Source organism: Nannobrachium achirus (assembly GCF_963921795.1).
Source record: "Nannobrachium achirus genome assembly, chromosome: 1".
In the NCBI taxonomy this organism is placed as follows: Eukaryota; Metazoa; Chordata; class Actinopteri; order Myctophiformes; family Myctophidae; genus Nannobrachium; species Nannobrachium achirus.
In genome coordinates this window covers 54,318,164-54,341,388 of record NC_137810.1, presented here as the reverse complement: position 1 = coordinate 54,341,388, position 23,225 = coordinate 54,318,164, and the positions used below count along the sequence as shown (strand labels likewise).

General features: G+C 42.5%; 1 protein-coding gene across 1 annotated transcript in view; it reads left to right on the top strand.

Annotated features, from left to right (window-relative positions):
• Positions 1-3,697: 3,697 nt before the first annotated feature.
• cbarpb (CACN subunit beta associated regulatory protein b) overlaps positions 3,698-23,225 on the top strand; it is a gene marked incomplete at its 3' end in the record, with an annotated part of 31,951 nt that continues 12,423 nt past the window's right edge. The window contains exons 1-6 of the mRNA XM_080729935.1: positions 3,698-3,814; positions 6,465-6,537; positions 9,094-9,242; positions 19,086-19,147; positions 19,601-19,766; positions 22,400-22,571. Of these exons, the coding sequence (XP_080586061.1) occupies positions 6,490-6,537; positions 9,094-9,242; positions 19,086-19,147; positions 19,601-19,766; positions 22,400-22,571 (597 nt within the window). The 5' untranslated portion in view covers positions 3,698-3,814; positions 6,465-6,489. The remainder of the gene's footprint in view (positions 3,815-6,464; positions 6,538-9,093; positions 9,243-19,085; positions 19,148-19,600; positions 19,767-22,399; positions 22,572-23,225) is intronic.

Here is a 23,225-nt window from a genome sequence, read left to right as displayed (position 1 = left end):
CTAAGCCTAAGTTCCTGTGGAAATAAGCCTCGGCTTTCTAGGATCTCCTTTTAGTTGACCTTGTACCAGTGATTTGTACTGTCATGAAACTGTACTTTTTTCTATTGCAAACTTCTAATAAATTCTTCAATCAATTCAATCAATCAATCAAAAAGCCTACAGTAGCCGTCTGAAGGTGACTTTCCAGAGGCATTCCACATGTTGGTGGTATGGCTGGAGAACAAATTAGAGCCTTGTTAAATCTACATTGAACATGATTAGTGGAGCTGCCTCTGGTGTTGTGATCGTGGACATCCTTGACCTTTAGGAAGTAGTTTGTCAGGTACATGGGTATCTTGGAGGTGTAGTGTATCTTGTACACCAGGCCCATTGCAAACTGCTGTGTACTCAGCTACTGTAAGCCACCCCACGCTGTAGTATAAGCGGTGAGGTGGGCCAGAGGTAGCCTGGTATAACCAGCCTAGATACTAATGCAGCTAGCTAACTAACTGCAGTATCTATCATCCCTACCTTGTTTTAACATGGCTGGGATGTCTAGCTCAGCTAGGCTAGGCCAGAGGAGCAAGACCAAGCACGACCCTAATCAGTTTGTTCTGGGCTGTTTGGAGCTTTAACTTTAAGGCAATTGGGGCATCGTGATACCAAACGAGGATTCCGTATTCAACGAGGGGCCCAATAAGAGCACCTCATAGACTCTAGAGTCTTTCGTGTTTTAATATTGATCAGCGGGGCAACCCTATGCAAGACAACAGACTTCCACCATCTGTTCCCTCCCCACCAAGTAAGAGTGCATCCATCTCACCATATGTGCTGCCAAGACTGATAGCTTTAAGTTTATCAATCAGAATAGAGTGATCAACGGTGTCAAATGCCTTCTGGAGGTCCAGCATGACCATGCCACAATAGTTGCCAAAGTGAATAGCAGTTTGTTGTAATCATTCAAATAGATGAGGCATGTGTCTGTGGAATGGGACTCTCTGAAGCCAGATTGGAACTCTAAAACATTTTGAGGAAAACAAATGAAAACATCAAAACATCAAAACATCACACACACGCACGCACGCAGGCAGGCAGGCACGCACGCAGGCAGGCACGCACGCACGCACGCACGCACGCACACACACACACACACACACACACACACACACACACACACACACACACACACACACACACACACACACAACACACACACACACACACACACACACACACACACACACACACACACACACACACACACACACACACACACACACACACACACTCTAGATGTAATATACACACACAGAGTATGTGTTATAACATATGAATAAATAGAGAATCTATCTAGGCGCAAATGGGCGTGGCTTATAAAGATTGATTCCTCTGCATCTGGTCTGCACGACTGCACCCAAAGACTCCAGGAGAAAAAACATTTGTGAGACTTCAAAAATATAAAGTTTGATGTTATAGTGCCACCATCTGGCCAATTGGTAGGCATATTATGCTTTGTCTGAGCAGTAGAGATTCCCAACATATCTGGGAAATTTGACTGCTTCTGAGAGACCACTGACGCTGAGACCCATTTATTTATTATTGGCAAAAGAGGAATGAAATAAACAGATACACTAGGGGTTTTCCACTGCCAATTGGTAGTAGGCTATATCCAATGTAAAACTATTTGATTAAAGTCTCATAGGTCTATTACATGGCTATATGTTATAATGCAACATTTAGCATATTATCCAAGACAGGTAGGCTATTATTTACAGAGCCCAAATACCCCATCATCCCCTTCCTTTCCTCCTCCTCCTTGGAGAAAAACAACAAAAACGGTGATGAGTGACACCATTAAATAAGAAAACGCTCCAAGCCTCGCTGATCAGCTCTTCAACACCCCCCCTTTACGTCACGTGGCGCGTCTCTGACTGGGTGGGTGGGTGTGTCTTATGCATCAGGGTTTCATTCATAAATACTTTTAGCTTTAAATCTAAATTAAAGTGTTGCAGCGAGAGTTTGACGGCATTGGCTTTGCCCTGCACGTACCCCCATATGGACCGTGTTAATTGATTAGGTGAGTGGCAGCTATCTCTGCTGCATGCATGCATGTGTGTGTTGTTTGTACTGTAGCCTATAAAACCACTGATCACTCCTAGGCTGCTCGCCACAGTTGGGCAGAAATCTCGTATCTCCAAGGTTTTTTCGTAAAGTGAAGCCCTGCTTCATTATACAAGACTGTCGCGCACAAAAATAGGGAACATATTGGTAGATTGGCTATTTTCACTATTTTAAATCATTTTTAAAATGATAAATACAAAACGAACGGGTTTGGACGTTACAGGTTTCCAGCCGACAGCCTCCTCCTCCTGTCGGTTTCATACTGTTGAAAATCACAAGCGCCTGCAGAAATCGAACGGCACGTTGGTTTATTGGTCTCTCTTGTTGCACATTAGAATTTATTCTTTTTTGTTTCCATGTTGAGTTTATACTTCAGGTTAAATCTCATTTGTGAACGATGTTATGTCGCATTCGTTGGAAGGTGAGGGCCACAGCAATGCGAGAACGATGTTTCATTCGGAGCAAAGAAATGAGCGCAGTAAACAGGCAATAACAGGACCTGGATGATTGCTTTGGCGCGCCCTGTTATTATCAGTATTGTCTCCTATTATAAAGAGGTTATAATAGCAGCTGTCAGCCTGTCACGATTTGATTTTTGGCACACATTCTCTTACCAATGGTGTGATTGTTCTAGTGACAAATCTGTCGGAGAAATCAAATGCATTTTTTGCATGTCCCATTAGGCAAACATTACGTGTTTACTAAAGCCCATTCTTGTGCAAGAAATAGCTGCAGGACATGTCAAATGAGTCTAAAACTGAAAGACCAAACATCAACTAGTCAGTAATAAAAACAATGCTACCCATGGTTTAACACATCATGCGGTACCCAAACGTGGGTAGCCTAGTATTATGTTCTAACATCGACTGTAATATCCTATAGCCTATATCTGCTGTATTGGACTTATAGTAATGAACAAGCTAACAACAGTAACCTGTGACTTCCTGCATGTTGAAACTTTTGCAAATGTCTACATAAAGATTAGCTTGTGAAATAAAATGTCGTCAACCAATCATTAAGGACACGAAAGAAGAAGAAAATATATTAGTTAGAATGAATTCCTATGGAGTTCTGCCATTAGGTGACTGACTGACACTATATAATTCAACTTCTAATCTAGTTATAAAAATATATCTTAGCCAGTGAAATGAAATGTACATTTTCAACTTTGTTATTGTCGGAAAAAAAAAAAAAAAAAAAAAAAAAGAAATAAGAATGAGACAGGAATGTGCTGTGGTGACAGTGACTAAAAAGAAGAGTTTGGACAGTCATACCATCATGCATGAATAAATCAAATAAGTGGGTCCGGTCATGCTGCACCATAGGACAACGATTCCCACTCTTTAAGAATTTAGTAGTGGAACGCATAATGTGATATAGGCTCAGAGAAGAGAGAACACCATTTATGGTGTGTTGTATCCGTTCCTCAAAGCAGAGAGAGAGTAACCATGATGAGTCCACTTCTTTCCTCCCCCTGCAGGCATGTTAGAAACCGGCATTGCTGCTGCCGCTGCTGGTGGTTGTGCTGCCGGGCCGCGGGGCCAGCCCTGAGGGGAACACCGCCGCTGCAGGGTGGGCAGAGGAGGCAGAGGAGAGGCACGGCTGAAGATGATGCAGCGAGGGAGCAGCTGAGGAAGAAAGATCCACCAGAACCACAGCCAGACTAGAGCGCCGCACATCTAGAGCTGCCTGCCGCACAAAGCCCTCCATCAGGGTAAGAGACTCTCTCTCTCTCACACACACACACACTAGGGATGGGACGATATGAAAATTTCATATCACGATTACTGTGACAAAAGAAATTGTGATTTACGATATTATCACGATAATCAAAGTCCATTATCCTGGGGTGGAACATTTGCCAAAGAATTGCAGATCTACAAGCTCACAATGCGTCGTGAATTGGTCCCAGAGCATGACGGAGGACGATATTACAATAAATTAAATCTCCACGTTACGATTATCGTGAGTGTTTTTTATCACGATACACGATAATATCGCATATCGTCCCATCCCTAACACACACACACGCACACACACACACACACACACACACACACACACACACACACACACACACACACACACACACACACACACACGCATACAGGGGCTGTGTGGTATAGAAAGCAGACTGTGATATAGTACTGCAGGGAGGGCATTCTGATTGCAACCTGATGAGCACCATCATAGTTCAGGCTTTTGGTGGGGAGGCGCAGGCAGGGGCTGGCTTATATAGCAGACACATAGACGGGCTGGCAGCGCACCAGCCAGAGCCAGTGGCAGCAGCTCACACAGACGATGGTGCTGAAGTTCAGTGTACTGTACTGTATGTGGTGCGGTTACTGCCTGCCTAGTAGTGCTGATTGCCACTGGCATGTTGCTTCTCTCCTGCCGGGTGAGTAGATGTGTGTGCGCGCGTGTGTGCGTGTGTGTGTGCGTGTGTGTGTGTGCGTGCGTGCGTGGGCGGGTGCAGCAGCAACATATTTAATGGCTATGATCTGTAAGAAGGAACGCATAGCAGCACCACTAGTGGTGGTACTGTAGTGGAGATGAGCTGTTGGAGCCCCTGGTTGGCGATTAGAAGTGCCTGGGGCGAGCTAGAATGGAGAGAACAAGAGAAAGTGAGAGAGAGAGAGAAGCACTTATACCGTATAGAGCCTGGGACTGACACAAAGTTATGTTTTGTGAGTTACCGCAGAGATGCTAATACTTTGTGGCAGTTTCTCTGGGAAAAATTGCAAATTGATTCATTCAGCACTCGTGCACGCAAGCACACACGCACGCACGCACGCACGCACGCACGCACGCACGCACGCACACACACACACACACACACACACACACACACACACACACACACACACACTTCATTCTTTGCGCTGTGAATTTATCTGAGTGTTTTCCTCTAATTAAGGGTGGTGGGTGATGATGATTCAGTTGAGTGGAGAGCTCAGAGAACAAAATGACACCAGACAGTATCACACAACAGTTTCTTAAGTTTATGAAACACGTAGAGGTCCGGGACCCCTAGGGGGTTATCAGGGTTACTACCGGTGGTAAATGGTAAATGGTGCATTTATATAGCGCCTTTATGCAAGGCGCTTGACATAGATTGTGCATTACATTCACCCTTTCACACACACACATTCATACACCGATCTCGGAGGAAACCATGCAAGGCACCAACCAGCTCACCGGGAGAAACTAGGGGTTCAGAGTCTTGCTCAAGGACTCTTCGACACTAACTCAGGGGGAGCCCGGGATCGAACTGGGGTACCCTTCGGGAACCCTCTGTGATCTAATGACGGTTTCTCTACCCCTGAGCCACTGCCAAATATTTGTGATAGAACACCTGCCTCCCCCCATTTTGTTTTAAATGTCTGAAAGTACACATGAATCCAACATATTATTAGCAAAAAAGATAATGTGTAGACAACATTCACAGATTGTGCTGTCTCAAATGAATCTTATGAAGCCGTCTGAGCTGCCAGCATCACTTGGAGGCAACCCAGGGTACAGAAAACCATGTGGAGAACTTCCAAGCTAGTCTCAAATCTTTAAACGGTCACATTGATGAGAAAATCAGCTAAAAAGCCTCTTATCAAGTTGCATGGAAGGCTTTCTCAAAAACTTTGAATATGCAACACAATTCTTAACAATATTCATAGTGGGTGTCGCTGCTTTGTTTCTCTCTCAGCTAAGGGGTCGATGGCCTGAACATTTCATATCACGATTATTGTGACAAAATAAATCGTGATTTACGATATTATCGCGATAATCAAAATCCATTATCCCTGGGGCGGAACATTTGCCAATAAATAGCAGATCTACAAGCTCACAACACGTCGCAACGCGACACTTTGTGAGCTTGTAGATCTGCTATTTTTTTGGCAAAGAAATTTGACAGAGGGTGAAAAAAAGCATGTATCATGTAGGGTAGGCTATCTTTTACCAATTATAGAGGGTTTAAGTGGTACTGTATAGCTAATAAAAGGCGAATCTATCCCAGTGCATGACAGGACGATATCACGATAAATTAAATCTCCAATATACGATTATCTCAAGTGTTTTTTTATCACGATAAACAATAACATCGCGTATCGTCATATCCCTAGTTACAGTATCTGTTGTTGTCTTGATTAACACAGATAGTAAGCAGCTATACCGTGTAGGCATCCAAATATGTCAGTTTGTGGTTGGATGAAGGGAACAGAAGCCTTAATTTCCGTTGTGTGTGTGTGTGTGTGTGTGTGTGTGTGTGTGTGTGTGTGTGTGTGTGTGTGTGTGTGTGTGTGTGTGTGTGTGTGTGTGTGTGTGCGCGCGTGCGCGTGCGTGTGCGTGTGTGTGTGTTATCTCTCAAGGGGACTCTCTTGCTTGGCTTGGACCATGAGCAATGACTCCACCGTCTGGAACATCCTACCAGAGAACTCCACAGTAAGTCTCCTCTCTCCAACTTCCTGTGTGAGTGCACATGTCCGGCTTACTGCCAAACACAGGGGCGTCGCACCAAATTCTGGGCTCTTGGTGGGTACAAGGATTCACTGCGGGCCCCCCATGATTGTTCTTCATAGGGGGAACTGGGAACGCATTATTAGGCATTATTTTGTGCGTTAACTATTGAAAAATAGCAGATATACAAGCTCAGAGTGCGACACTGAGTGCCGCACTGCGAGCTTGTAGATCTGCTATTTTTGTGCAAGTCTTTGAATATTTCAAATCCTTCTTAGGTTTTTTGAAGAACCTATGTTTCTATGTCAGTGGTGCTAACCTTTTCATGTGAAGGACCCCCAAAATGATATGTATTTGGCCACGGACACCCATCTCAAAATATTTAGTTACAGGGACTCCCCAGAAGCAAAACTTTAGTTACAAATGTTTGCTTAAAGAAAAATAGCAGATCTACAAGCTCGCAGCGCGGCACCGAGTGCCGCGCTGCGAGCTTGTATATCAGCTATTTTTCAATAGCTAAAGTATAAAATAATGAAGACCCCTCCACCTTGGGCCCTAGTAACTCAGTCCCACTTTCCCCCCCTTGTGACGCCCCTTGCTTTCCCCTCATATTCTCTTTTGGCTGACTGTCTATCAAATAGAGAATATCCTGACCTGGGCCTGAAATAATTCAATCTCTGATCTAATCTCGTCTTTAATTTCCCCTTCATAGAAATTACACAACCTGACGTCAGTGTCCAGTTGTCATTAACACTTTGCTGCACGTTCACTCGGCGAGTCAGTGTTCGGAGCATCACAGATTACAACTCACCTAGTACAACATACGTGATACAAAATCGCAGTTGTTGGGTGGAATCCTTGTATGTCCAAAACTGTGGAAAAGGAAATGTAAAAAAAAAAGAACTTGTGTTGTAATGGATCCAATTTAGTTATTATTTAGTCTAAAGCTCTTGTTATTACTCCATAGACACAAGTAACAAATTACATACAAAAACAGCAGATTTACAAGCTCACAACACGTCGCAATGAGACACGTTGTGAGCTTGTAGATAGGCTAGTTTTGCTACTTTTGAACACAGTCTTATTACAAATATTGTTTGTGTACTGGTCAGTCATGCCTATGTTATGTTTTGGAACTGAACTGAATGAAATACTGTAGAGATGAGTTGCAGTAAGCTACAGTATATGATAGCTGACACAATTATAAAATGGATGTACTTACTCCATCAGGTTTGTCTGATTTCATTACAATTATACCTAGAGTATATACTGTATCACATTTTGTGGATTTGAGAATGAGCAGGGGGGGAAAAAAGATTTTGAGATTTCACTATGTTTCTCCAGAAAGAAAAAAAAAAATATTGTCTTTTATGATAAACTAACTGAATTCCCCCAATTAAGACGGAGACAGTTTAATAGCCCTGGCATTAATTGATAAATCGCACTGAGAAATTATAGTTTTATTGTATGAACACAAACCAGCCACTTCCCTACAGTACCTACAACAGTGCTTCTTGAAATTGAGGTTCCGGGACCCCCAGGAGTCCTTGAGGGGGTTCCAGGGGGTCCCCTGCAAATTCAGTTCAACCACTTTAACCCTACAGTCATCAGCTATTTGAAAATAGACGATCTAGAAGCTCACAACGTGTCGCTTGTAGGGGGTCCTTGACAAGAATATGTTTGAGAACTAGGGGTGGGACGATATAAAAATGTCACATCACGATTATTGTGTCAAACAAATCGCGATTTACGATATTATCGCCATAATCAAAATCCATTATCCTGAGGCAGAACATTGGCCAAATAATAGCTGATCTACAAGCTCACAACGCGGCGCAACGCGACATTTGAAAGAGAGTGAAAAGAGGACTGTATCCAGTACATATATTATAAGTATCTTTTAATCTTGGTACCGGATATGCAGCTCGGCAAATAAAAGGTGAATTGATCCCAGTGCATGACGGAGGACCATATCACGATAAATTAAATCTCCACAATGCGATTATCATGAGTGTTTTCTTTTTTTAATAACGATAAAATATCGCTTATCGTCCCATCCCTATGAGAACCACTGACCTAGGGCTGTCACGATTATGACATTTTACATGACGATTAATTGTCACTCAAATAGTTGCGTTTAACGATTTAATTGTGTTTTTGTCGTTGACAATTACATTTCTGTTTGGCTTGTAGGCTTTGAAGTTGCACATGGCAGATATGACACATAACCCAAATATACAAAGAAATGAAGGACATATTTGACAACTTTACACTTTAAAAAGAACATTGATAGTGGCAATAGCTGATCTACAAGCTCACAACGCGTCGCATCTTGTAGATCTATTTCCACAATTTGTTTTAATGTTTAAACATATGTAAACATTTTTCAACATTTAAACGATTATGACGATTATCAAAAAATTATTGCGATTATGTCAAATGATTGCGATTAGACGATTATGTAATAATTGTGACAGCCCTACACTGACCTACTGCATTAGCTTTGCTACAGATACAAAGTCTCCCTCTCTTTCATCTCAGGAGATTCCACCGGAGGTTGCAGGGGAGCAGGATGGCTATTTGATCCTCCTGGTCATCCTCTCCATTTTCCTGGCAGGAACGCTGGTCTTCGTCTCTGTCCTGGTCATCGCCTGCCGACGCTGCTGTCGAGACGCGGGCCGATATGCCAGGTGAGACGCCCACGAACGAGCACAAAGCAATGTTTGTCAGCAGGGACGTGCAGAGAATGTTAGAGAGGCAGGGGCTGACATTTCGAAAAGGGCCTTTTGGTGAAAATATCGAAAATAGCAGACCTCCAATGTTAGAGAGGCAGGGGCTGACATTTCGAAAAGGGCCTTTTGGTGAAAATATCGAAAATAGCAGACCTCCAAGCTTGGAGGTCGGCTATTTTTGATGCCTTATTTCTACACATAGTGAGAGGGCAATTCTTTCAACATAAGCTGCTGCATTCAAGTTCAGGAGAGTTTGGACATGGCAATTCTCTTGAAAAATGCTGCCTTCAGGTATGGCATGTGCATTTCTTTCACCATAGTGAAAACTGCATTCCTGGTCTTGAGAGGGAACTTTTTTTTACAGACGGATAAAAGGGCAGGGGCTCAAGCCCCCTTTGATGTCTATGTGTGCACGTGCCTGTTTGTCAGCAGAGACTTCCTGCTACAAAGTACAGTACTGTACATCAAGCCCATAGATACTTCACACTTCATACTCAGTCATTATTTGGAGAAGATATGCCGTTCGTGCTCAGTGTTGCTCACGTTGTATAATTACACAGTAAATGGATTTCATTTGACTTGCTAATGGGGCTAACAATGCTCCACCACGGCGCCGTGCGAGACATTCTTCATAAAGATTAGTGTACAAGCACTAAAAGGAGTTCAGAACATTTTGTGCGCACGCAAACGCTGTCCCCCAGACAATGCAGAGACACCCCCGAACAGCTCCAAAATATACTTAGTATTCAAATGAAAAGGCTTGTTGCAGTAGGGTGCAGGAAGGAATGATGTAACCCCATTACAGTATCATTTGCGGGTATCAAAACAACATCCCGCTTCCAGCAGTGGAGACGCCCCTATACTCTATGGCAGGGTTCCCCAATAGGCGGCCCGCGGGCCATTTGCGGCCCGCGGGGGGCTACTGTCTGGCCCACACCAACCCCATGCAGTAATAATGGTAGTATAAGAGCAGCAACAACACTAGTATATCGTCATTGTTGGGTGGAAACCTACCCGATCTACAAGCACACAACGCCTCGCATCGCGAGGCGTTGTGTGCTTGTAGATCTGCTGTTTTCACTAGTTTTGTGCGACAATCTTGTATCATGAAGCAGTGCTTTGTTTTACCAAAAGACTTACACATTTGAAACTTGGAGATACGAGGTTTCTGCCCGACAGTGATGATATCTGAACTGTTGCTGGAGTAGCGGAAACGCCACCGTCGCCCCCTGCAATGTTGTGGCCCTCTGCTTGGTACCCTAGACATAATTCGGACCTTGGGGAAAACTATTTGGGGAACCCTGCTCTATGGAGACACCCCTCTTGTTCCGCTGCTAACAAGACACACGCAAATTGAAACTAATTGAAACTTTGTAGGCTACTGTGAAAAGCCTGCACTTGACCCTTTGTGCTGTGCTCAAAATAAACTTAACCCATTACAAAACATGTTTTGTAATGGGTTGGTAGTATGGTACAAAAGATAAATTAGAATTAGTGAAAACAGCTCACAACACGTTTTGAAATGATAACATTGTTTTGTTAATAATCTTTAACATAGCCTACTGTCTTTTATTGTTCACTACTTGAAAATGCAGACACTTGTAAGGATAACTGTTTATTTACAACAGCCAAAAATGTAATACATTTGTAAAAAAAATGGGCTGTAGGAAACAATTAAGGGGAACCATAAAATGTTTTGAATTAACATTCATACTCACTAGTCACTAGTTGCATTTCCATAAAGCTTATTCGAATTCACCTTTACTTTAACATTAAAACCCGAACTACAGTCATACTCAAGATAACTTATAACGTGTCTGGTTTTATTGTTAAAGTAACGCGCTACGCGCCTGACAGAGATGACAGCGTTCCCACCGGGTGCCGCCATCTTTAAACTAGTTGTTGACAAGGCAACAGGCTTTGGCCAATCAGAGGCAGGCAGACCAAGAGGGGCGTCTCCACCGCTGGAAGCGGGATGTTGTTTTGATACATGCGTATCATTTAGGGGTGATTTATACTTGCCGATTGTTTTATTTCTGTCTTATTATTGACAATTATTCGTTCTACTTTTATTGTTGTGAAGCACTTTGTGATGGAACAGATGAATGTCTGTGAAAGGTGACCTACAAATAGATTTTACTTACTTATTTGGTTGTGCGCCAGTGTCATGCATCAAAGATAGCAGAGCTTGTAGATCTGTTCTGTTGGGTGACACAGCGAGCAACAAAGTATATCAAGCTCTTGAGCATTGTAAAACAAGACTGCATGTTGCATTTACTTGTTGTCAGGCAGAAACCTCTTATCTCCATATTTAAACTTTTCATGTTTTCTCATACATTAAAGGTAGGGTAAGAGTTTCACTTAAGTTTCAGTTTTCATGTAGGTGACAGGCGGGAGCCTTCCTCCAATCTTGATCAAGTGGGGGCCGCCCCCACCCGACCAGGATTGGAGGAAGGCCCCATTCTATCCTGATTGGAGGAAAACTTGTCACCCAACAGTTTTTGAAACTGATTTTTTCTCCTCACAGGAGATAAGGCTGAAGTGAAATATGGACCAAACACTCTATAGTAACTAGTACTATCAGAACAATAATTTTGTTATTATTTGAATTAAATGAAATCACTTACCCTACCTTTAAAGGAGTCATCCAGACCAAAACACATATAGGGTTAAATCTGTCTTTTATCATACCCCTTTATACCTGCTTTAGTCGATTTTTTTCATAGCTGCCCCTTTTGCTAGATTTCGGCTGCCCCTGTTGCTAGATTTTGCGGGCCCTCTCATAACTAACAGAGTGTATAGCCTTTATACTAGTGCGGTTATTTCTTCAGCTTCAAAGTTAGTATTTTTTTATTGGATTGTGTTTACACAACGTCCTGAGACCAACCAAACCGCTGTTTTGACCTCACAGGCACCCTTACTTGTCAAACGGCTTCTGCTCTGCACCAGAGCAGGGAGAGGAGAGGCTAGAAAGGGAGGGGAGGGAGGGGTCGGTTTGACAAGTAAGGGTGCCTGTGAGGTCAAAACAGCGGTTTGGTTGGTCTCAGGACGTTGTGTAAACACAATCCAATAAAAAAATACTAACTTTGAAGCTGAAGAAATAACCGTACTAGTATAAAGGCTATACACTCTGTTAGTTATGAGAGGGCCCGTGAAATCTAGCAACAGGGGCAGCCGAAATCTAGCAACAGGGGCAGCTATGAAAAAAATGGAATAAAGCAGGTATAAAGGGGTATGATAAAAGACAGATTTAACCCTATATGTGTTTTGGTCTGGATGACTCCTTTAATGCCCTGCTTTGTATACAACATTGTCACATAATATTTCTGAATTTGAATCCTGAAAAATAACAGTTTTGGACAGTTTACACCCGACAGCAACGATTTGCTCAATATATGGAGGTCCTAATCCCCCACTGGGCGGTTCTGAAAACATTGCAGTGAAAACACATTCAATATTCATGCTCACCTTTTCTTTTCTTTTTCGTGATTCATCCACATTCATTCAACCCCAGATGCTTTGTCCCTTTACACAGTGGCAGGCATTACTATCACTAGCACTTGAATAGAGAGCACGGCTGCTATATACACATAGAGGGTTCAGTGTACAGGGACTGAGCAAGACTCACTGGGGCAGAGCAGAGCAGAGCAGAATCGTACAGACTGGTACAAATGATGAGTGTAATGAGATTTCATTGCAGCCATAGGCAGTGATTAATCTTGCATCGCACCCAGCCATGCTCGTGCGTACCCGCACGCGTGCACACACGCAAACATTGGAGAGAAGCAGAGTGTGAAGAGGAAATGAAAGAAAGAAGAAGGCAGCAGCACAGATCCGGATGGACAGAGAAATCCCTCAAGTCATACGCACGCATGCACGCACGTGCACGCACACATGCACGCACACACGCACACACACATGCACATGCACACACACAATCCTATCAGACGGAGAGAGATGATGGAGAAAGATTTCAGTTTATTCTTTCTGCCTCACAGAACATTCTGATCACCTGATTTGAACAACATAAATTGAGGAAGACAGCAATTAATGATAGGCTATAATGATATTATAAGGGATAGTGTCTTCTCGCTCAAAGATATGAAGATGTCACAATGTGAGCAGGTGCATACTATCATAATGGTTATTGTTTTATAAATATGCAAGAACCCTTTTGCTTTGATTCAGACCTTTTCAATAGGTGTGAATTAGAACTTATTAATTGACAACACTGCATTTGTCCTGCATTTAGCTTGTTCCTTTTCAGCTGATAAGTTTGAACTACTGTACAGTAGAAATCCAATAAATTGCCATGTGTTGTCAACTCAAGTTATTGGCCAATATTTAGTAACCCCCTGCAGTGGGATAAAAAAAAAATAGAAAAAGAAAAGTTGGGGAGAGAGGTTTTTGAGATGTAATCCTTCAAACAGAGCCGAAATTCAATATTAATATTATAGCAGTAAATAATGTATTTAATGCTGCTTTTTTAGTATGTGACCAAGAAACATGCCAATTCAATTCAATTCAATTCAATTCAATTCAATGAAGCAACGTGACATAATCGAGAATCAAAGCCTAAATATAATTATATACAATTATAATACTGTATATAATATTATAGATAACATAATTCTAAATAAAATATGTTCAGTGTATCTGACTGATGAAAAATTAGTATGAACTTGGTAAGGGGATGGCTGCATCATGGTCATTTCTGTTGTTCTGATGTTTATCTCAAACAAAGTTAACGCCAAACTATACCAATTTCCATTTGGCTTTCTAGGAACCCCAAGAATCTAAAGAATATGCCTCAACAAAAAATAACAAATGAAAATTATGCTCACCACAATTTGATGGATGGGACCAGGGGGCCATTCTTACCCCCACAAACCTCATCTAGTTAGACATCCCACAAGCTCATATTGGCCAATTAATAGTATTCCGGTGTTTCACATCAGGTTTTCTCAAGTTTGATTGGCTCCCACAAAGTTTCCTCGAGCAGAAGCGTCAGCGCCGGGCAACGTGTGTAGCTGCTCTCCCAATTTAGCCCTTACCCGCTGCTGAAAGACGGGCCGACAAGGTTAGGTCGGAAGTCATTCCCAACTTTGATTGGCTCCCACAAAGTTTCCCAGAGGAGTTCAGTTGGAGAGGTTGAATTTAATTGAGAGGTGTTAGAAGACACCTTTATGAACACGTTGGTGAAGAAAGCCATATAAAAAAGTTGGCATCATAATAATTGGTATATATATATTGGTAATATATATACAGTATATTGTAAAGGCAGCACACCAGCATGCCACAGGTACATGATCACTATAAGGATAGTTTCATTGTGATATCTCAAAACATGCGTTTAATATAACAATATAAGTGCAATATTGGCTGATTTATAGTGAAAATTGCTGTTTCGTGAAGGTCTTTTTAACATAGCTCATTATTTTATTATTATCCTTTTTTTTCTCCAATCTCCAATCACTGATTGGAAGTATATTTTATGATTATATTTGACCCAATTTGGCACAACAACGAATTTCATTAATTAGAGCATTGCTGCACTTACATCTCCAGACAAGCCGACGACAGTATCGGTCAGGATCGAATGTTAATTAATGTTTTTAGTTTTGCTGCTTGGACTAAGATATTTACTCCAGTTATGACGCAAACCTTAATATAAGCAGTCTCTAATCATCTTTAGAGAACATTGGTTATTAAAACAACCACAGGCTAAAAAAAACAAACAAAAAAAAACAAAAAACACAAAAAAATAAAACACCTGGAAAGCTGAAATAAAACTAGAGGAACAGAGCAGAGGTGGAGTGTCGGCCTGCCGGTGTTGTGCTGCTGTCAACCCGAACCGTGACTATGATGTTTCATATGATCATATTTAGACTCAACGTGCATAATAAACTCAGTGCACACTTTGATTATGTGGTCAGTTATAGTTTACTTATATGTGAACAAACTGGCCACATTAGGAACAGCTGCCAGTTACATATCCAGAGCTTGACCAAGAGAAGCAGGCAGGCGCATCAGACGCGCTCCGTTACTTAACAAGACAGCTGTCTATAATATGAACAGGCTTCTCAAAATACCAGTTAGGCTCTGTACAATTGTTTCAACAAAACGGAGGAAAAATAACTATTTTGCTGTTGAAAACGCCCACCTTTATTGACACAACACCGGTGCCATAGTCAACTTCCAGTCTGATGTCTTGCAGCACAGTGTGTGCTGAATAATCTTTCAAATTGCAGAGGTGTGCAGTTAGCATTGGATCATCAGCAATGATTTGATACGGTCAGGAAGGTGGCAAGAGAAAAAAAAAGTTGATTTTGAGAAATCTTGTGTGGTTGTGTGCAAATGGAAATTGTGACCCAAGGTGGTTTCAGAGCAAGGGAGAGTGGTTTTGCAGTCGCTAAATCGCACTGTTGTGAAGAAAAAGGAGTTGAGCCAGAAGGCAAAGCTCTCTGTCTACCGAGCAATCTTCGTTCCTACTCTCACCTATGGTCATGAAGTGTGGGTCATGACCGAAAGTATAAGGTCTTGGGTGCAAGCGGCCGAAATGGGTTTCCTCAGACGGGTGGCTGGTATCTCCCTTAGAGATAGGGTGAGAAGTTCAGTCACCCGAGACAAACTTGGAGTAGAACCGCTGCTCCTACACTTGGAAAGGAGTCAGCTTAGGTGGTTCGGGCATCTAGTACGGATGCCCCATGAGCGCCTTCCTAGGAAGGTCCTTGATGCACGTCCCACTGGGAGGAGACCCCATGGCAGACCAAAGACCAGATGGAAGGATTAAATACCGGTATCCAAACTGACTTGGGAACGCCTCGGTATACTCCCTGAGGGAGTGGAGGAAGTTGCTCGGGATAAGGAAATCTGGAAGTCTCAGTTGGAACTGTTACCCCCGCGACCCGATTCCGGATAAGTGGTTGAAGATGGATGGATGGATGGCGGGCAGCATTTTTGTGCAGGGGGCCATACAAACTATTGGATTTAAACTTGAAACACATAGTGCTGAATTATTACTACCTTACAATAGGGCCAACTATTCTTTATTTTTTTAGCTTTACTGCATCACTCACATTCGAGGGCCGGATTGAGATGGTCAAAGCTCTGTCCATGTTTGTGCTAGGGGAAAGGGGTCACCAAAATCCCTGACAGTGTGGGGAGAGAGTTTACTTAGAACATGGAAGGTGCGTTTTTGGTATGCCTCACTTTTGTTGGTAGTACTACGCTGCCATTCTGTGAACTGCCAAAGATCCCTAGTTGTCTCCGCCAGGCCGAAAGGCAGGGGGAAGCTGTGTTTTGCACCCTGTCTGTCCGTCCACATGTGTGTTCGTGTGTCCGTCCATCCGTCCTTCCGTCTGTAAGCAGCTAATCTCTGGCATCGTCGGCACGATGGCAGCGAAACTGTGCACACACACTCCCTGGGTGCCAAAGGAGAACCTCTGCCCCCAATTATTCACATGGCCCTGTTATAGCGCCACCAGGAGGCGGATTTGTGTAAAACACATTTTTGGACATGCAGTACTCTACAGATTTTTTCCAATAAACACACACATCGGTACACAGTATGTCTATAGTCATTAAACGAAACGGGTCTTTCAGATTTTTCATATTCCTTCCTGATTGGCTAAGATTGGCTTCCTAAGTTTGCAGGATTGGTCAGTTTTGAACTATGCCTCAAATCTTGAACACTGCAGTGCAATTTTGGTGAAATTGTGCATGCAAATTCCCAATAGCTAGGCAGAGGAAGAAATTCCACTTCAAAATGTTCAAATGAGCCTCATGGTGGCGCTATAACAGGCCGATTCGTGTTTTTGCCTATAACTCCACTGATCAGTGTAAAACTTTGTATGTGCACTGCCTAGAGGCCGAGGATATAGCGCCACCAGGAGGCCCACTTATGTAAAACACATTTTTGGATAATTATTACTTCTTCAGATTTTATGGAAACAAATCACACAATCACACAGTATCTCTATTAAGTCATGTGATCAACGGGTCTGTCTGTTATTTCATATTCCATCCTGATTGGCTAACATTGGCCTCCAAAGTTGGCAGGACTTAAATCATGAATGCAGCTTTCCGTGAAACTTTGCACACACATTCCCAGTCCCACTAGGTCATGGATCAAATGCCACCCGTTTCACATTGGCCTGTTATTGCGCCACCAGCAGTTCGACTTTTGCACAACACGTTTTTGGAACAAAATCATGCATGCAGTGTCAGATTGCCATAAAAGGCCGAAGAAGACATGGCACCCTTTTCACATTGGCCTATTATAACGCCACCAGGAGGCCACAATACCTGGTGCATGAGACCTGTTCTTGGAAGAGCACTGCTTCTAGTTTCTGCTCTGTGTTTTGGTTACTTTATGACCGGATCAAATCCAGTGTATTCTCTGCCATTAATTCTACCAAACCAATGCATTTTGAGCATGTTTAAGACGATATGTATAATGTGAGCCAGTGTGATTGTGTGGGCCAGGGCTTCAAATGGCTGTGGCCGTGACAGGCCAGGCCCACCCATGGTTTCACCACTGTCTCCCAGGGGCGTAAGCATGATGTCTACCAGACATAACGTTGACCAGACATCGTGTTGCTCACGTAGCTCTCTGAAAAGATTCGTTAAAAGTCCAAGTAAGCCAATATGGATGAGAAGTCTGGAATAAATGAAAGGAGAGAAAAAACAGCACTCTCTGTAAAGTATATTTGAATGTTTGTTTCATTGTTGTTTTATCGCCAGATTACTTTCATGTTCAGTTATTCTAGTCTTCAGTTATTCTAGTGTTCAGTTTGGTACTATTATTTAGTACTTAAGCGTACCCTAATCCTTCATGTCTATTCTATACCTTATCTTTTTACCTTTTATTATATTATACGTGTATTTATTAATAGCCGGGGAGCCACAGGCCCAAAAGCTCAAAGAATAGGGTTTTACCTGTGACGTCATGACATACTTTTTATTTCTGTTTTTTCTATTCATTTGGTCACACAGAATGAGAGGCCTGCTCTGCCGGAAACTCTGCGAAAAAAAGTTATGTCCATTTGTATATTCACTTCATCGACTTCAATATACAGGAAAGAAACACACCAAAAAAAATATGCTTTAAGTAGCATGTGAGGGGTCAAACTAGGGGTTCTTGTGCTAGAAAACGGACCAAAATAACGGTGAAAAGTGATGACTCATCACTTTTCACAGGTTTGAGAGGCTGAAATCTAGCCCAAGGAATGTTTTTCATGCAAAACAAATGCTTGCAATGGATTCGGAATCATGAAGAACCCTTAGTTTGACCCCTCACATGCTACTTTTTTTGGTGTGTTTTTTTCCAGTATAGTGAAGTCAATGGGAAACCTTTTTTTCGCAGTGTTTCCGGCAGAGCAGGCCTCTCATTCTGTGTACCTTATTGACCAAATTAATAGGAAAAAATAAAATGTTGAGTATGTCATGACATCACAGGTCTTCTCTCATTTTGGCACAGTGGCTCCCCGGCTATAAAGACAGGCTGCCATGATTTCCCCCCTAAAACATGATCATCAGGTATGATTCTTCTAGGAGGAAGATGTTTTTCCAGAAAGTGTACAGAAGTGTTAAAATTATGTTTTTTGGTGAGTCTTCAGACCACGGCGGAAGCTAGGGAGTGAGTCTACCATTCCAATATCCTCACGGCCCTGGCCCACAGGTTGAGAACCACTGGTTTATGTGGTTGCCTGTGTGTTGGCTGGGTTCTACGAGCTGAAGCCGCAGACTTCAGGGGTAATCATGTCACAGCATTGATCTGAGTGTCTGTGTGTGTCCCAGGGCCAGCGATGACCCCGAGAAAACCAACACCACCTACATGGAAGATTCTCAACCCACGCATGGTGAGTGAGAGAGAGAGACGGAGATGGAAGAAGTACTCGCATTTGTTTTACTTAAGTAAATGTATCAGTAAAATATATATAAAAAATGTACTTGGGTAAAAGTGCACAAGTATTGGCATCCAAATATGTATACTTAAAGTGCCAAAAGTAAACGTACTCGTATGGTGAATGTCCCATTTCAAGTTTTCGAAATGTATAAAAAATCTTTTGAAAATAGCAGTTCTATGATCTTTCTACATCTACAAGCTACTGTACTGTACTGCATGACAGAGGATGATATCACGATAAATTAAATCTCCACAATACGATTATCGTGAGTGTTTTTTTATCACGATAAACGATAATATCGCTTATCGTCCCATCCCTAACCCCCCCCCCCCACACACACAAACACAGCAAATCGAACCCCGAGTGTGTCTGACTATGTACTTGTCTGTTTATTTTCCCATCCAGAGATCACCATCAGGGTGGATGAGTCCGAGTGTCTGTCGATGGCCAGCTCTCCTGACCAGGAGACGGAGCGCTTCCTCTCCACAGGCACCAGTGCGGGCCGCAGGGTCTCCTTCAACGAGGCTGCACTCTTCGACCACGGCAAGAAGGCCCTGGAGAAGGGGCGAAGGTCAGACAGGATTTATTTCTCTTTACGTTTCCTCCACATTCTCTAATTATTTCAAAAGATTAAAAGATTTGTCAAAATAAAAAAGGAAAACAAATAGGGGAAATAGCCAATGTACAAGCTGAACTAGTAGCTTGGCTATTTTCACTATTTTTAAATAGGGCTTCATAATTGCAGACGTGGTTCCCAAACCTTTTAGCCCGTGACCCAAAAGAGAAATTAGATATTTTGGCTGGGACCCAAACAAGTGGAAATAGCAGATCTACTTCGCGCCACGTTGTGAGCTTGTAGATCGGCTATTTTCTATACTTCTACCGCCAAGAAAAAACAGCGACTGCCACAGTTTTCTTACCTTTTAAAGATTTTTTTTTGCGGGGGGGCTTTTATGCCTTTATTGGATAGGACAGTAGACTGACAGGAAATGGGGGGAGAGACGGGGACTGACACGCGGCAAAGGTCGTCCGGATCGGGAATCGAACCAGCGACGCCGTCAGGCATCAATGCTTACATGGCAATGCCTATGTGGTATGCACCTGGACCAGTAGGCCAGCGGGCACCCCGATTTTCTAACCTTTTAACGCAGGCGTGTCCATCGTGCACTGTAGTGCACGCGCATGCATGCTGCAGTCCTTTTGTGATTACAAAAGACCCCATCTTAATCCATGCTACCATTGCTGAGCTAGAAGCAGTGTTGTTTACAAAGGAAGTAAACAGAGCAGGAAGAAATGGGTTGTTCCGGCCAAAAAAAATGCAGATCCGCTTCCGTTTACCGGCCCACACCAGAAGCACTAGCTCTAGGCTGGGGTACTGAGGAACCACAGAGCGGCGATCCGATTTTGGATTGTTTTTATAAATGAAAACAAATTAAATTCTCTGGTTTCTCGGGGCAGCCTGGACCAAGAGCTTTTTCCTCTGGATTTTCGGGTTGGGGCAGTAGGGCCTAAATTAGTTAATTTTTTGTTATTTAATTATGGAATTTGTTAGATGTGTTTGTTTGTTTGTTTGTTTGTTGGAAAATGTTCATAATTCTTCAAAGAAATGTCTTTTCTTTTTATTTTCACTCGAGTCATAAAAGTTGGTCAGTCACCCACAAATGGGTTGCAACACACTGTTTGGGAAAGAGCGATGTATTGTGTATGCTTAGGTCGCGGCGTTCGGGAACCAGTGCAGTGTTCTTTCCTAGAGAATGTTAGCAGGCATATAATTTATCACACCTCTAAAAGCACTAAAGGCAGAAATATTGAACATGCTGTGCTTTTGCACTTCCATCGATCTTGATGAGGACCACGTTCTGGCACATCTCATTCTCTATGTTACAAGGATAGCAGCACTGTTTGTGACAGAAAACTGTCAGCGTTGTTTCGTTTTTATTTTGCGTTCAAAGATCACCATTATTGTGCTGAGGAGAATCATGAATTGAAATGAAGTTCCCCATTTCTCATGGTGCCAAGAAGACGGTCACATTTTACTGTATCCATTCCACTGATACGTTGGTTAGTTAAGGGTTAATTTGATGAATATAAAGTGAGTTTTGTGTGGTATGGAAGGGAAGTGGCTTCTCTCGCTCCCTCTCGTTCTTTCTCAGTGGCCTACTTTCGGCCCAGAACCCCACCTCAGTCTGAAGATATGCTAATGCTTCTGAAGGAATCATTCTCTTAGGCTAAATGCATTATTGCAGATGCTGTGGCAGAAATTGCTTTCAGTAAGGGAAACATGAAACTATGCCAACTAAATCGTTACCAAGAAATGTCTTTACCAGTGTGTTCATAAAGATGTGTAATAACATGTATTAAAAGGTTGAGATTCTTGGTAACGATTTAGTTGGCAGATAAATCTGATACAAATCCTTTACCATTTGCTTCTCTTTGGTGTTCGTGTCTTGTGATATGAATGATGCAAAGGCATGGTAAAGTATGTTGTAGAGAACAATTTGCCCATGTGGTTAGATACAGTATGTATGCAAAGTGCATGACCTGTTGCATTTAAATGACTTATTCTTTCATAACAAAAGGGATGATGTTATAATTCTAATACGCTTTTCTTAAAGGTGATACACCATGCATTTAAAAAGTAGTTATGTCATATTGTTTATGTCCCAAAAACGTTTTTCAAAAGGTTTGAAGCTAAATTACCACTCCTAAATAGAGAGCCTCTCTCATTTTTGAATGGCTCTCAGAGCATTTTCAGCTGCAGTACCACCTTTTGGCCTGAACTGCGCCCCCCCCCCCCCATGGAACCCTTCTCCACTTCGGCCTTCATCTTTTTTTTTTTTGTGTGATGACGTCACAATCGGCAGATGACGTCACAATCGGCAGCAAATCTGGACAGCCTGTTTTGAGAACCCGTGGGATACTTTTAACTTTCGCCTTCTCAAAACCAGAGAAAGACACAACGGTCAGAAATGGGACTTTGTGAGGATAGAAGGTGCTAGTGGGACCCCAAAAAAAGGTTTTAAAATAGGAAAAGTGAAATTTCATGGTGTATCACCTTTAAGCTAACACTATATAATTGCAGTTACAAAGTGCTTTCCGGGAACAAATCAAATGCACAAATCATTTTGTTCTATATCGAGGACGAGGAGGATAAGTGAAAATCTGACATAATTAATGTATTTTTGTGTTTGCCCACCCCATCAGGTACACCCTCACCGAAGGGGACTTCCACCACCTGAAGAATGCACGTCTCACGCACCTTCACATCCCTCCCCCGGCCCTGAAGATCGTCACCATCCACGAGTGTGACTCTGCGGAGAACACCGTCACCATGGTGACGCACCCTGCCGCCAAGTCAGCGCTCTCCATCTTCCAGGTGACAACGCCAGCGCCCCGCCATTAGTCCCGCTGTGTCGTTAGTCATGGCCAAGACCAATTAGAACATCAGTCAGACGGGGTCGGGCCGAGAAAATATATCAACCTAATGTACCCAAACACCGCTATCATAGATCTTTTCTGTCTGCTCATTTCAATGGGCTATATGCATTGATTTTACCATTTGGATGAGGGAGTTCAATCACTCATGCTGGATTTGACGGCCCGGAAGGGCTGTCTGGACTTGAGGTGATGATGTGGCCTACATAATATGTTACATCCCCCAAGTGTGAGTCTGTTTGAATATTATAAACATTGCTTGAAAATAAAAACCGTTACTCTAGTAAACATTAAATGATCAGTGGTGTTCTGGCATGTTTAGCCCATCGACTATGACTCACCGTATAATTGACATTGTGGCCTACATAATATGTTACATCCCCCAAGTGTGAGTCTGTTTGAATATTATAAACATTGCTTGAAAATAAAAACCTTTACTCTAGTAAACATTAGATGATCAGAGTGGTGTTCTGGCATGTTTAGCCCATCGACTATGACTCACCGTATAATTGACATTACCGCCAACCATTTATTTGTTCTGCTATTGAGGAATTGGATCCTGTTAATGTCAGTAAGGTGTGATAATCAACTAGCA